This window comes from Chondrus crispus, genomic scaffold (genome assembly GCF_000350225.1).
Source record: "Chondrus crispus Stackhouse genomic scaffold, scaffold_40, whole genome shotgun sequence".
Taxonomy (NCBI): domain Eukaryota; phylum Rhodophyta; class Florideophyceae; order Gigartinales; family Gigartinaceae; genus Chondrus; species Chondrus crispus.
Window position 1 is genome coordinate 324,178 of NW_005179326.1, and position 15,499 is coordinate 339,676.

The window sequence follows — 15,499 nt, forward strand, 5'->3', positions numbered from 1 at the left end:
GGGGGGGGGGGGGGGAGTGGGGGTTGTGATAGAGATGCAGAGGTTCGAGGGCGGAGTACTCATAAATATATTGTCCAGAATTGACCCTTTTCCAGAATTGAACCAGCGAGAACGGTACAGCAAGTGTATTGCCAATTCTTAGTCGTGCTGGTCCCTTATTATGGATGTCCATTATTGTCCATTGTCCGCAACCAAATTCGTCTTCTTTTCACGGAGCGTTCTACTACTTGTTTAGTACTGGTGCTACCAAAAGGGAGCTGCAAGGAGCTTCCTTTTGGTTTGCAGACTCACTTTTCATATCAAATGGTGGCAAGGTGGGTCTGGGACTTTTTTTAGCAATGGCTTTGAGGGAAACTTTTGATCGCAAAACCACTCTGTAATCATCTGGAGATAGTGTCGTTTGTGGCTGATGGTTAATTTGTTGCCTCTTGAGATCAAAAATGGCCTGAGATGGTTGGCTCTGGCTTTTATTATTCGCATTCTACAGGATACCCTTGAAACCCTCAATGGAATTTAGAGTTGTACCTGCGGCTAAAAAGCCGTAGCAGTCTGGTGCTGTCATGGACGTCACTATTTGTGGCGATTACAGCGAAACTGTCACAACCCAAGACATTGGTTCTCATTGGTGAACTGCCTGGTGCGGCTGGCCTCGATTCGTTTGGACACCAGCGACCTACGCTCAATTTCAATTCTACTATACCCTAGTGAATACTAACGTAAGGGAGACATGTCGTAGTGCAAAAAATCTGAGTTTTGTTGTACACGCCTAATGTCATTCCCCAAGACTTGAACATGTTTGATTTGCAAGCAATGTACGACCGTTCCATTATCCCAGTTACCGCAATTTCCCTCCGCCACATGGCCTTTGGGCTGGATTACCCCGTGTCCCGAAATGCATGCCGCATTGTGAGTGACTATGCAGGCTACATGTGTTTGAAGCATGATGGACCTCACCAAACCAACCTGGACTGCCGCTCGCGTCGCAATCGATGTGGCTGTTGCTGAATCAATATTGTACACATCTGGGGGATGGCGACATCTCTCCGAGATTGAGAGAGGAATAGGCAACACGCAAGTGCCTTGACGCACCTTTCCCATACACGCACAGCCGGAAAACCTTCCTGCTTTCGCGTTGTTCAACATGAGTCATGCGTTAGTCTGATTATCGAGGGTCTCTTTGATACCGATGCAAGCCACTGATGAAAGCACAAGCATTGCACCGATTGCCGGTATCAATGTCAACCGTTCACTTAGAAAAATCAAACCTAACAAGAACCCCAGAGGAACGCCCGCGCTGCGAATGACGAGGGCAGGGCCAGGCCTAGTGACTTGCATTCCGCTGTTGACACAGACTTTGAGGAAAAATCCCAGGAATCCGGTGGTTACCGCTATGGTGGTACCGGTTGCGCTGCTTCGAATTGCGTTGATGTCGTTCATGTCCACCACCAGGAGGCAGATAAGTGACGAACTCACCCCGATAGAGAATATGTGTAGCATAAAATGGACATGCTGTCCCATGGACCTCAGTATCACAAACCCGGCAGAAGCGATGACAGTAGCCATCAGCGTGGCGACGACGCCAAATACCGCTTCGGGGTGGGAACCCAGAGCTGTCGGACGTGTAACCAGTGATACGCCTAGAATGTTAAGGACGAGGATGCCAAAGTCGGAGCGTGTGAAGGGCTCTGAGAGGAAGATGACGGCTAGCACAGTGGTTATGGATGGCGCGGTGGCAAACAGCGTGAGGACGAGGCCTACTGGGATGCGTGCAATGGCGACGTTGCCAAGGTAGACGGAATAAGCAGCGCAAAAGCCTCGTATCCCGAGGCGTACGAGTTGTCCCAGCGGCATAGCAGACGTTTTGAAAAGGTTGAAGCGGATGAGATAAATGGTTGAAAGAGTCACATACACGATTGCGCCCATGATCAAGGATGTAGATGGCGGGAATTGCAGAGCGGTTTCGATGATGCGAACGAGAAATTCGCGCACAGCCTCAAACACTGCGGAGAAGAACATGAGTAGGTAGCCCTGGGACTGCGTGAGACCGGGTCCATCTGGCAGGGTTTGTTCCGAAGTGGTGGTTTTGGCGAGGAGTGGTGTTCGTTCGGAGGAAGGGCCGACTGCAAGTTGGACATGCATGGCGTCGTGGATTGGAGGGGGGGAAGATATGGGGCGGTATGCGGCGGCGGTATGCGGCGGCGGTATGCGGCGGTTGCCGCTCACTGCGCGGCGGAGGCACCGTTGGAAGCAGTATAAGGTTATGTAAGGTTATTATGGCAGGAATTCACCTTCACTTCATGAGACGCTCCATAAGAGTGTACAGTACAGTAGTGTACCCTTGGTACTGTACTGTGTGATAACTGCGTCTTCTGTAACAACATACAGTACAGTAGTGTTTTTATGTTTTTCGGAGTCGCCCAGTGGGCGACTCCGATAACTGCGTACATACAGTAGTGTTTTTGTGTTTTTCAGAGTCGCCCAGTGGGCGACTCTGAAAAAACATAAATTGTGTCCTTGATTCATGCAGAGTTTCATTTGTACCCAAGGGTACCCTTGATTATTCCAAATTCGAATGGCGTTACCTGGATGCACTATTTTGCGCGATCATATCGATCAGCTTTTTCATACTGTACCTACGTACACCTCGAAAAAAATAGAGCCATTTTGACCTCCCAATGTGTATGTATGCCCAGAACGTATGCCCAGAATGTATGCCCAGAATCTGGGCATACTGTACCTGTGTATTACGATCATTGGGACGCGATGTGACGGAAGCCAGTCGTCCAATAATAATGCCCCATGACATGACCGCGCTCCGCCTGCAGAATGCATTCGGTATGACAAGGGCCGAATGGCAGTTGGATCCGCCGGCATCTATTTCCCTAGTTGCGCCTGCATCAAGAGATAGATTTATTGATAATAATAATATTATTATTAATATCTACCGACGACGGCGCTGCGGAGTCGCGCGCACCAGATTCCGATTCTGGAAGCAATATAAAGTTTATATTTAAATATATATATACCTGGTCACTCGACAGTTTATATTATAAACTGTCGAGTGACCAGGTCAATCCTGACCACCTACAGTACTTGAGGGCAGAGCGCTCTTTCTACCCTTTGTAAGGGTACTACAGTACGTGTACAGTAATCACTGTATGTGGGTCAATCCAATCAATACTGATTGACCCAGTGGGTCAATCCAGAAATTGCCATTTCGCCACTTGGCTGGCTGTCTTGTCAATCCAGAAATTGCGATCAGGTGTACTGTTTTACTTAACCTTGCACCTTTTAAGGAATGAATTCTGATTAAAACTCTACTAGATTGGTGGGATCCCCTTCCGCTGACGTCAATGAATCAGATAGATCTCCGTTCGTATCCGTCCCTAATAACCCCTAAACCACCGTGAACCCCCGCCAAAACGTAACACCCGATTCTAGGCCTCTTGACTAGACCTCTTGATAATTCCAAGACCCACTCGCCCCCCGAGACTTTGTGACGCTGCCGAGACCCTGCCATACCGCCAAGACCCTAACATCTGTGCCGAGACCCACAACATCTGTACCGACACCTACCACACCCGTGCCGAGACCCAAAACATCTGTACCGAGACCCTCTACACCCATGCCGACCCGGGCCGAGACCGCCGACAACCTTTGGCCTGCCAAAACCGGCGGTGACCTGCGCCCGAACCGCTTCCTGTGTTTAACCACCTTACTTATGCAGACACTATCTATGTAGATGACAGCCTAATTTATTCCGAGACCTAGCTAGCAGGGACTTAGAAAGTAACGAGTATCTATGGCAGAGAGATTGCCAGCTTGCCACCCAAGCCGGAGGATTTAGGTAACCTATAAGGATACTAAACTATCGCTTTCGCTGCTTGGATCCTACAGCCCTCCTTAGTTCATCGTAACTTTCAATTCCAAAAGTGGCCTTCATCTGCCGACGGTACTCAACGAGATACTTCTCTTTGATTTTCATTCCGGTAAAACCTTCGCGGACAGCCGGCCTCACTTTTGACGCCGTTTCTGCTGTTCCAAACACCTTTGCGTCTAGGATGGACTTGAACCGATTGTCAGCACACATGTACTCCCGACTGCATCTTTTCACAACCGTATTCAAGCCGTTCTCCGTCAGTTTACGACCCATGAACGCGGCCACGCTCTCGGCCGCTGTGGCACAGTCTTTGACGATGTTTTCGTAAAATAGAATCAACACATTACGATGCTCCATCAAGTCAACCCAATCTTTTGTGTGTTTGAACCAGGGGCCCATCGGACCCTTGTTCGGGTTATTTCTAGTGCTATGTACGGCGTTGGCCTCTGAAGACCCAAATGCTCCAGAGCTCAACAACGTGGATGGCAGCAACCCGAGCAGGTCTCTTTCCACGGTTTCATCAAAAACATCACGTTTCACAGACTCCTCACAAATCGAATGCCCATCTAAACGGTAATTTTCAAAGGTGAAGTCTAGCCAACTACCGGGAAATTTCAGAGGGTCGCGCAAAACCACGACATGTTTCTGTCGTCGGATGTCAAAATTGTTGGCCGTGGCATGTGTCTTGAAAACGCGCGGAGAAGACAGAACAGGGGGTACGCCCATCTGCGGCATAAAGTCCAACCACGGGGCCACCTCACAGATGTCAGCAAATTTGGTGCCAAATGGGTCTTGGGGCGGTGCCCCGCCAGTCGCCACCAGCACTTGATAGCACAGCTGTTGCGTTAGAGTCGTACCAGCTTTCGGAAACGTCGCAACAATAACATCCGTGGGGCTTGGATCGTACAAATCTAGGCCAGTAGCCTTTGGGAACTTTTTCCGGTTCTGAGCCAACCAGGCAAACAGTTGTTTCGCATCTCTCAAACCCCGTACCTTTCGATTCATTTCATCCAACATGTTTTGGTTTCCGTCCGGAATGGATCTCTGGAAAGGGATCGAGATTGTTTGCATCTTGCTTGCAAAAAAGTTTGGTTGCGTTAGTTGATGAGGGACAATGTGAAGATGCGGCATTGGAGGCGAAGAACTCATGCCGACCAGGAACGGTGGCTTTGTTCTAAATGTTCTAACCGGCTTTCGTTCTACATCTATGTCAGCAGCTAGTATGATAATTTTTATGGAATGATTCCGATGCTCTGTTTCGAAAGCCTGCAAAGATGCTTTGCTTCAATCGCAAGAGCTGTGCACACGAGTTATTGTGGCCCACAAAGTTCGTGGTGCCGCGCGCTTGCCAGCAGGTGCAGTTTGGATATATATATATAAGATATTGCTTGTAGAGCGTCTAGAAGAGTAACGTCAGCATATTTTAACAATGCAGGCTGATCGCAACTGTATAAAGCTTGGAAGCAGAGAGGGACAAATTCAATGTCAAACGTTGAAACAATTTGCATCAAATGAAAAAGTTGAAATCAGAACAAGTTGGGCGAACAAATTCCATTCTTTTTGCTTCAATCGCAAGAGCTGTGCACACGAGTTTATGTGGCCCACAGAGTTCGAGGTGCCACGTGCTTGCCAGCAGGTGCTAGAGCCAGTTTGTGACCATAGTAAAAATCAACTGATTGCGACGCGAAAACGATTTTTTTATGAATAAAAGTGCGAAGTTGTCCAAAAAGGGGATTACCCCTCTTGTAAGGATACGCTCCGTGGAACACCATAATATGGTCAACAGCAAAGGTCAATCAGCGATACTGTACAGTGCCGAAAAAAAGAATAGGGACAGCATCAATACTCACATTGCTGGCATACAGTATTGTAAAGGCCAAATTTGAGGTGCGTCTAGGACTGTAAAAGCAACGAGGAGACCGAATCTGGGGTCGGATTTAAAGATCGAGAGCTCATTCACATGATATTTATAGAAACCTTATTTATGGGTGTTCGAAAGTATAAGGTACAGCGCATGTCTTTCACTACTTCATCGCTCCTAGTACTTCGTCGGACCTCCCTTTGCCATTACACACTCAAAGCACCGCTTTTGCATGGAACGGACAAGCTTTTCCAGGCATTCTTCTGAAACTTCGTCCCACGCTTCCATTATAACTTCTAAAAGCTCATCCACGTCCTTAAATTGACGTTGGTGTGCATAAACCGTTCGGGCTAGGATGCCCCATAAATTCTCGATAGGATTCAGGTCAGGTGACTTGGCAGGCCACTCTAAGAGAGGAATTTCCTCCTCGTCAAACCACTGAAAAGTACGTCTAGCGCGGTGTATAGATGCACCATCTTGCATAAACACCCAACTTGGACCCATTTCTTGATCCACAAACGGCAAAAGATAGGACTCTAATGTATCTATATACTTAATAGCATCCTGCTTTCCATTTAAAACGGAGAGCTCGCACTTCTTAGTACCAGAAAAAGCGCCCCAAACCATTACAGAATCCCCACCCTGCTGCCGTTTTGAGAACATCCAATTGTCGGTCCGTAAATCGTGCCAATAGTACCCGAACCCATCCGGCCCGTCCAAGTTGAATTTCTTCTCGTCCGACCACACCACATTCATCCAATCCGACACCGTCCAAGTGACCTTTTCGCTACACCACTGCTCTCGTGCAATTTTATGTCTCGGGAGCATCATCGGAGCGGGGACTATTTTGCTGTACTGAATCGTTGGCGTGGCGCGTAGGATACCTCGCACAGTAGATGGAGTTACAGGAAGACTAAGGGTCTTAACCAACTCTGAAGAACACAAATGCCCTTTGTGCGCTTCGCGCAAGAGAGCACGTCGAGCCGTGGAGGTGAGTTTGGAGGGCCTACCGGGCCTTTTCTTCTTCCCATACAGGCCCGGGTTCCTTAAAAACGTGGCCACGACGTTATGGGAGTGCGAGAGATGCCCTGCAATTCGCCTAATTGTCCAATTGTTGAGACGAAGAGCCTGTATCTGCCCTTGTTCATGCTGGCTCAGATGCGTACCGCGAGGCATTTTTTGCTGTGTCGAAGTGAGCTACCGCATGTTTTGCGCTTTCGCCTTCCTTTTGTATGCGTCTAGTCTCTTTTACCAGTCTTTTCGCGGGAGATACTGCATTGTGTAGAGCGGGGTTTTAAAGAAACTGCTGTGTACCTTATACTTTCGAACACCCATAAATAAGGTTTCTATAAATATCATGTGAATGAGCTCTCGATCTTTAAATCCGACCCCAGATTCGGTCTCCTCGTTGCTTTTACAGTCCTAGACGCACCTCAAATTTGGCCTTTACAATACTGTATGCCAGCAATGTGAGTATTGATGCTGTCCCTATACTTTTTTTCGGCACTGTACTACTGTACAACTTTTCTCACGGCTGATGCCAGCCGATTTTGTCAACAAAATTATGGCACAATATCAACCAGGGGACAGACAACCTGCGATATCAGCACAGTGCGACAGTGCCGGCGCGACACGCCCTATGTCGCCAAACGCAACGCACAAGCTCCTGCATGTGTGATGATATTGTAGTGATATTGAGGATCATGCCCAGTTCTCGCAATCTTCTGATAAACTACTGTTATGGACGGTGCCCGAGGGCAACCTTTGATAACACCGCTGATATCGAAAGGTGCCCTAGGGCACCTGTGATAACACTAATGTTATCGAAGGTTGCCCTCTAGGGCACCTGCGATAACAGTAGTTTTTTTGCAATACAGTGAATCCTCGCTAACTGCATATGAAAAGTGGAGGGTTTTCGTATGCAGTTGGCGAACATATGCTTTCAGTGACAATTAAGGATCACTTTCTTCATGCAGTTACAGTATGCGGTATGCAGTTCAATATCATATACAGGCTGGAATCGCTGCTCCGCAGCCGGTAGCTGACGAACGCATGCAGTAATCGAGCATATGCAGAAACCCTGGGTGTTTCACAGAAAAACTTTGCTTTCTGATGCCATTTGAAAAAATGGTCAAGACTACATCACAATTTGTGCAACTCCCTGGTTTGCCCTATGCTGCCCAGTTCGCCATAAATGCCGCATGAACAGAAAAGGGCGACATAGTGCAAACTGAATGGCCAGCACCCTCAACGGTTGGCCCTTGCCACATGATCGCCACATGAATATGATTGTTTTGACAGTAATATCCGAGCCCCATGGAACATGACGGCGCCCCAGGCTGCCCCAATTGGCCCCACTGTCGACACTAGCTGGTCCCACGAGAGGACCGCATGGACCCTTCAACCCCACAGATGGCAGGTTAATTTGCCCTCCGGCAGATCAATGTAGACTCAGCCATGGTCATTTTACCTCGCCCAGTGGCTGTTACTGAATTTCGCCACAAGAACAACACACACGAAGACAAGCTAAGACACGCTAAGACACTCTACAACACGCTTACATCTTTCTATGCACTCCGTCCGTCTCGACCGTACCATAGCGATCACAGCCCTCTCCACTCCGTTCTCCTGTGTCCACCTTCCGCCCTCACTCTCCAAGAACCTCGTCAAAGACACCAAAGCGATCCTTCTCTGGCGTTTTTCATTTCCGACAAGACAATCCTCCCGATAGTATACTTGCCATATCCTTTTCCCATCTTGTCATGAAGCCTCGCAGCCTCGCTCTCCTCCGCTTCAGCCCACCGGAGCAACGCAAACCCGCACGGCTCTTTGCGTGCAAGCATGTACAAGACATGCAGCTGCGCACCATCCAAGCCATGAAGCATGTCCTCCCAGCCCTCATCCGCCGGCATTTGGAGATGTAGCTTGAAAAACTGATATTAGTGAGCTTTCGCCCCATTCTGCTCGATAAATGCGATGCGATTGAACGGGGCGAGCTCCTCGGGGCGCGGCATCTGCGGCACGATCGGCTCCCTCGCCGTCTTCAGTGACGGATAAACGGCAGCTTGTCCTCGACACATCGCCGTACGTCAGCCATCGGCATGTTCGTTTGGCTCTGCAGCTGCGCAGAGTACTTGAGTTGCGCCGACTGAATGTGCGAAAGCGCCGGTGACAACATGGGCTCGCTTAACTGCTTTTGTTGCGTGTACTGCTCGCGAGCGGCAACAAGGTCCTCGGTGGGAAGACCGGCATGCTCCCCGGAGAGGCTGCCCAGGCTGTCCTGTCTCGCTCGACTGCGACAGTGCTCATGCGCATGCTGGCAGTCGAAGGGTGGTGCCTTCTTGGGTTGCCTCTCAGGCTTGGTCTCGGGCGTGGGCTGCAAGTTCCTCGGCTACTCCTGCAGCGGTCGCAAGGCGCCCCGCTTTCTCGGGGCGGAGCCGGCGTGGGCGACAGCGGCGTTCTCCTTGTCGGGGTCGGAGAGCCCTCACTGCTGTTTTCCACTTCGTCTGCTACCCTGACATCCCTCCGTTGTCAACACCGGCAGTAGTAAATCTCCCATATCAGAGATATGACTCGGCAACTGGCCCCCGCACTCAACCAGCAACATACTTACGCACCTCTCCCCGCCACTGCCCATTTCGCTAGCTCCATGATTGATACCAAAACCTGGATTGTATCGAACCGCAATTTTCATCGGCTTTTAGAATACCCATTCCGTGCTATCGTTTGGCATTCTCACGCCACAGTCCAACATAACAAGATATAGGTTAGTGATTTAGACTAAATTTGAAGCTTCTCCATGCCTGCTTATTACCACGTACGTATTTTGTAGACGACTAAAGTACACAGAAGTGTTTAGTTTCCATAGATCACTGCGGCATTGGCGAAATCGCACTAAACACGTCATCCACAACGAAGAACGGTCTGTTAGTAAGTTTTAGAGAAACCTTGTGGATGATAAAGCTAGCCGCGATGAACCAGAATCGATTACAGAAATACGTATTTCCTGTCACGATCTGGAGGCCGCGTCAAATTGTAGCGTTCTTCTCTGTGTGTATATCATATAACTACAGAATCAAAACGGATGAATGGATCAAGACGCGTTACGGCAATATGCATGAAGATGCCCTTGATCATGAAGTAGTAGAGTTAGTACAGGAATGACACACCTCATACATCCACACTTTCGACGTTTTTGCACCAATAAAGCTTGTTTGAGAAACGAACGTTACCTGGAGCCTGTAGCGTGAATGAAATCTTTTGCGCAGCATCTTGGATAAGCAGAGTCACAGTCACAGCCGTAAAGAAGATACGCAAGTAGCGCAGGAGTGAAAATTATCTGACTGAAGCGAAGACATGGGGATGGAGCTGGAGGATGGGACTACTGAATGCTCTTCATTTCACAGGTTTGCAGTTTATGAATGCCCCAAATGCGATCTATTAGCTTGAAAATGTCGAAAAAAACCACAGCCATTGTTCCAGTTCATTACTCCAATGATTTGACAAGTCCACGACCATCAGATTCTCAAAATAAGGTTCCTGACACATACCCAAGTCATCCTACTCCCACCAATCCGCATGCATCCGGATGCCCGTTTATGTGTTGTCCTGGCTGAGAGGGGCGGAACGCGAGTCTCGGACAACAGTGACGTCATCGACGGAAGCAAGGCGGACGGGGCGGATTCGAGGTCAACTAGGACTGGAGACGGAGGTCGCAAGGGCAAGGAGGGAGTGGACGATGTCGGCGACTGCGGGCAGACAGATCTGTTGCAAAGCCAGCTGCCACCCGGATGCTTGTTCTGTGGCCACTCCCGCTCAGCAGCGACGAAAAGGCGTGCTGTTACCGTGTCACCTACTAGGCATTAGACGCAGGTGATAGCATCACCTGCGTTGAATGCGATGTCGGCATCAGATTTTCTCGCGAATCGGAATTGCTGGGCTGGAGGTAAGCGTCGGGTTCTGTTTACTCAATTGCGATATCTATTGGTCTCCATGTAACAACGTATGATTCCTGCGATTCCTTACCTACATTTTTGTTGTACCAAGCTTCTTTTGGAACTTGGATAGCCACAAAGAGTTAATGCGCTCCTTGCGGACAACCTGGAATTCCTTGGTGTCCCAAGTGCTTCCTGTCGAAGGGGACTCTATGGACAGACGATTGGCCAGTGCAGCACACATCAAGCCGTGCATCTCCTGCTTTTCTTCATACTCCATTTTAGACCCCGAAGCACCGGGAACGAGTTGAAACAGAGCAGGGCGGGTGTTTCTCTTTGTGTATTCGCTGGTGAGTGTCGTACACGCAAATGCCAGCTGAGATAATGTGACTTTTGCTGGGACTGCCTTGATTCGAAATGCAGAAATGACGGTCTGGCAGAATCTGCGATCTCCAATCGAGCAGTCCGAGGTCGAGCGATACACGCCTGCATTAACCGCGGCTGAACTATGAAAGCAATCTGCAATGCTCTTTTCGCTTATACATAGCTTGAATTTGGCGATTATCTCCTTTCGCCGCGTGCCCAACGTGTTCTGTAAACACTTCTGAATTTCGCCAATGATGCTTTCGGGATTCTGTGCGAAAAAGGCATTGGCATGAGAAAGGTATACAGCAGAGATTGTTTTGGTTGCTCGTGCAAGCGTTGGGAGGAAAATGAAATCCATCATATCGGATGTGGAGGGCATGAATAGTTCGTTTGGAGTTTCTGGATCCCTCAGTTTCTCTGAGCACGTGCGACCCAACAGACTCCCTGCATTCAGACCCATTCCGGCTGGTCTGTTTTGAATGCTCCGCGCCCAGAGAACAGCCATTGGACATAGTCGCCCATCGTCGACTTGCTTGCACATCCTGTTTCCCTCTCCGAATTTGCAAAGAAGGCTTCTTGCATCCCGAACTTTGCGCGTTATTTTATCGTGCATGCCTTTATGGGAATCCGTGATAACCTGTATACTGGCATTGTCTGCGAATATTCCCATTTCTATTTCTGTATTCGTCAGGACGCTGCGGCCATCGCCAGCAATAGTCGGTATCTCATTTCCTGGGATTGCGAGAGAGCCTCTGGCTAGCGACTTGGAAAGAAGCCTAATCACGAGGTCAAGCTTGTCCTCAATTCGAACGCACCGGTCCATGACAGCACCGAGTTCGGAAGCAGTGGGGAGTGCAGCGCAATTTGGAGCAGGGTCAGTAGGGGGCGGAGTGTGCTCAGAAGATGAGAACATGCAGAGTTGCCCTGCTTTGGGAGTTTGGTTTTGAATGTGCGCAGTTTCTGCCCCGGAGCTAGGGTCATAAACGCGAGCAGGTGACCCGCTCGACCACAGCTGAGAACGATTATTTGGATTCCAAACTCCCTGCGGGGATGTGCGTGCGCGAATATGTGTGGCTTGAGATGGTCCGTTGGATTGAACTGCCAATTGTGGTGCACAGTACGACGAAGTAAATCCTGGGTTCTCACTGCTGTTGATAGGAAGTTCCTGGGAAATGGAAGACCCGCCAACATGAGAGAAAGGCCCTGTCTGAGAGGGAAAACGCGAGTAGCCAGCCGTTGATAAAAGCAAGTTGAGGGTATTAGGGTCTTGGCTCTGGTTAACGTTCTGCGCAGCAGAAGCAGCATTTTGGAGTTCCTCATATATGACTTGGTGAGGCTGCCTTTGTGTGGCGTTAGAAATGATCTTCCCATTACGACGGGGCTTTCCCGTCCTGCCACCAATCGGGGGAAGCCCACGTTGACAGCGAGTATCAATTCCAGAAGTTGGAGAGGGATGCATGTTTACGCGACGGGCCGGCGGTGACTAGACAGGGACAGGCTGAAAAAGGGACTTTGGTAACGCGAGGATGATGAATTTTCATCTTGAAGAGGGAGTACTTTTACTCCTGATTAACGGCGGACCGCAAACTTTGCGTTTCGGTTAATTGATGAAAAGAAAGAGAGAGGTTCGTCGGGAATCCACAGATGAACCCAAATACGTCGTCTCGCGCGCGAGATGACGACGACGACGATTCAGAAATCATGTTGGCGAACTCCACAGCATGTATGGATTATAGAAGAATCGCTCATCACCGGGAGATGGGTCGAAATCAGGACCATCAGATGTGGAGCGCGGTTCTCGAAGGCGACGGACACAAGAGTAATCCTGGCCTTTGTCCCGTAAAATAGCAATCCTCTTCAACCGGTTTGCCTCTTCTTTTTTGAACCGTTTACCATCCCTCTCCACAGTCATAGCCGTTAACTACTTCCAGTGCTTCGAGCCGGGTTCCATCCCTAGTGGAAAGTTGAAGTCAGGAATAACCGAGACAGCGCGCATGACATCAGACAATCGTACAATGGCGTGCGATGGTGTTCCGTCGGGTTTCAATTCCCATGCCATATTTCTGCATCCACGAGACCTCAGCAGGACCCTCATTTCTGCAGACCAGTTGATGCGGTGTTCTACGGAATTAGGTATACCATGAACTTCTTCTTGAGAATGAAGTTCGTTCTCAGGAAGGGAATCTGCATTCTTTAAGACGCGCACCAAGGCCGCAGTATCGTTGGAGTTGCTTCCATAATTGTGGAGGTAAGGGTGAGAGAAGAACAAACGAGCCTGTCCCAATAAAAGTTCTCTTTCTTGCACAAATTCAATGAAGTCAAATTGCGGCTCAGTGTTGTAGAACGAGGTTGTTGCTTTTGGTCTCTGGATAGCCCCTTTCAGAGAGCCAGTGTCTGCACACCACGGAAACGTTACCGCAATTCGGACAGTCTTCATTGTTCTCAACGTTTTGATAGCTGACTTGAAGACATACTCCTCACAGGGGCCGGGAGCTGAACTTGAAACAAGCATTTGCTGGAAGTCATCCACGTGAAGACCATCTAGATTGACGGTATTTACATCCATGAGCTCACCACGGGCTTTTTGCCTCTTTGGAGATCTGGGCCCATCGTCTCTTTGAATCTGCGATAATTCGACCTCATCCCCGCTAGACTCTCCGGTCCTCTGCTCCTCCGATGCATTTCCGGGTGATTCTCTCTCATGGTTCTTTACAGGATACATGCTCTCTAGGACGCCTGGCTCTCTGGCCGTGGAGCGTGTAGCGACAGTATTCTCTGCGTTTGCCCTTCGCGACGTGAGGGAGTAATGAGCCCTCGTTTGAACATGATGACTCTCGCCAGCTTGAGCATCAAAGTTGCCAACGAGACCACAGCCCTTAATGTCCTGAAGAAGATGTTTGTACAACTGGTGAGACTTTAAGGTTCCGAAGCTCACCCCAATATCGGCAGGACCCTCCTTAACGGTCCTCCCCTTCGTACGGCCGATGGACTGGCGATAGGCGGAGTCCATTTTTGACAACAAGTTAGGAATGTCGCTGTCCAATGATTCGTAAGTGTGCCACGGCTTGGCATTGATTCTTCGAACGTAATGGTGCAAATCGAGATAACATAAAACCAGTTTCATTAGATTGTACATTTCTCTTCCTGCTGCGACGTTGGTGTTGTCCAGTAACGACCCATTGAGAAGGAAAGGTAAAACACAAAGCGCCGATTTGTATTGCAGAGCATTAACGTTTGCATGACTCTCGGCAATGATTGTACCCGGTGATGGTAGACGATAAATGTCGCTACCTGACTGCCTAGACAACAGTAACTGGTGGCTGTTGGATGTATCCACAATGCTAGCCCCTGATCCAGAAGATGCCAGAGTGACTGCGAAGTAGTTCTCGATAGCCCTAAGCAGGTCTGCGGTAATTCCGAGGTCAAAGTTGTGCATTGCTTCAAACTTCCTTAAAGAAGATAGTCTGTATGGCACACAGTTTTTAGGGATTTCGTGCGATGAGGACAAGTCTCTAGCAATGGTGCACGTGTCAACATGGCACTCAAATCTTGACAAAAGTACTGACGGTGGGTTGCGAAGACTCAGAGCTTTCAGATACCGGTTTTGTTCTCCTTTTGTGCGGAGAGCACATAAATTACGGTACACCCGCTGAAGAGCCCCTGCCTGTTTTAAATTCGCATTTCGGGGATCAAGGCTGTCAATATCAACAGACTGCACATGAAATCTAGAACAGGGGTACGCAGTATTAACGCCGTATCTCATTGAGCACAGAACTGCCACTTCGGGCAGATCTGCCACAATCGAAAAGAGCACCGGCGTAAATGCTCTTTTAACGCCATCGGGGAAACCAGCATCGAGAACCAAGTCCTCTTTTAGTGGACCAAGTAGAGCATGCATTGTTTGCTGTATTGCTGAGCACCTGGCTTGCTTCGTTATTTCTGAAGGCAGTTTCTTCCCAGTTGATGAAAGGTTGCTAACCACAGGAATGAAAGCAATATTCACCGCTAAACGTCGCCTCACCTGACGGGAAAAACAGAGAATGTATAAAACGACCGGATACATTGAACGCTTATTTAAACGTGTAACATTTGCTTTGTCAATAAAAAGCTGCAGGGGAAGAAATAGGGTATTACTTTCGCTTCTCTTCTTGGCAAGAGCTTTGAAAAGGTAGATATGATCATCCCCGAAATAAATGTCATCTAGAATTCGTGCACCTTCTGGGTTCATATTTTGTTCCGGAACAAATCGCATAACATCTTTCCATTGTACACCATTACCCGGGGACAAGTATTTAGCATTCGTGACGAGGTGGACAATAGTTGAAGGTAAACACCTGACCAGGGCAGTATATTTTGAAATATCGGCTCTGACAGGAGTAATTGTAAGCTGCTGCCACTCCCCGTACCTCCTCAAAACCAATTCTTGCCTTCGTCGATGGTCCTCCCAGAACAAAATAC

At 48.9% G+C, this 15,499-nt stretch overlaps 5 protein-coding genes; 1 reads left to right on the forward strand and 4 right to left on the reverse strand.

The window, feature by feature from the left end:
* Nucleotides 1–428: 428 nt before the first annotated feature.
* On the reverse strand, nucleotides 429–623 carry CHC_T00006392001 (hypothetical protein). XM_005718751.1 is given in 2 exon segments: nucleotides 429–503; nucleotides 504–623. 1 exon segment carries the CDS (start codon nucleotides 621–623, stop codon nucleotides 504–506), a length of 120 nt encoding a protein of 39 aa, XP_005718808.1. The 3' UTR covers nucleotides 429–503.
* An 88-nt stretch (nucleotides 624–711) lies between these two features.
* Nucleotides 712–1,143, reverse strand: CHC_T00006393001 (hypothetical protein). Its single transcript, XM_005718752.1, has one exon. The coding sequence runs from the start codon at nucleotides 1,141–1,143 to the stop codon at nucleotides 712–714; it is 432 nt and encodes a 143-aa protein (XP_005718809.1).
* A 157-nt stretch (nucleotides 1,144–1,300) lies between these two features.
* CHC_T00006394001 (hypothetical protein) lies at nucleotides 1,301–1,792 on the forward strand. Its single transcript, XM_005718753.1, has one exon. The coding sequence runs from the start codon at nucleotides 1,301–1,303 to the stop codon at nucleotides 1,790–1,792; it is 492 nt and encodes a 163-aa protein (XP_005718810.1).
* A 2,076-nt stretch (nucleotides 1,793–3,868) lies between these two features.
* On the reverse strand, nucleotides 3,869–4,951 carry CHC_T00009336001 (Glycolipid sulfotransferase). The gene has a single exon (XM_005718754.1). The coding sequence runs from the start codon at nucleotides 4,949–4,951 to the stop codon at nucleotides 3,869–3,871; it is 1,083 nt and encodes a 360-aa protein (XP_005718811.1).
* Nucleotides 4,952–5,918: 967 nt separating this feature from the next.
* Nucleotides 5,919–6,917, reverse strand: CHC_T00008723001 (Transposase). The gene has a single exon (XM_005718755.1). It carries the CDS (start codon nucleotides 6,915–6,917, stop codon nucleotides 5,919–5,921), a length of 999 nt encoding a protein of 332 aa, XP_005718812.1.
* Between the last annotated feature and the right edge of the window lie 8,582 nt (nucleotides 6,918–15,499).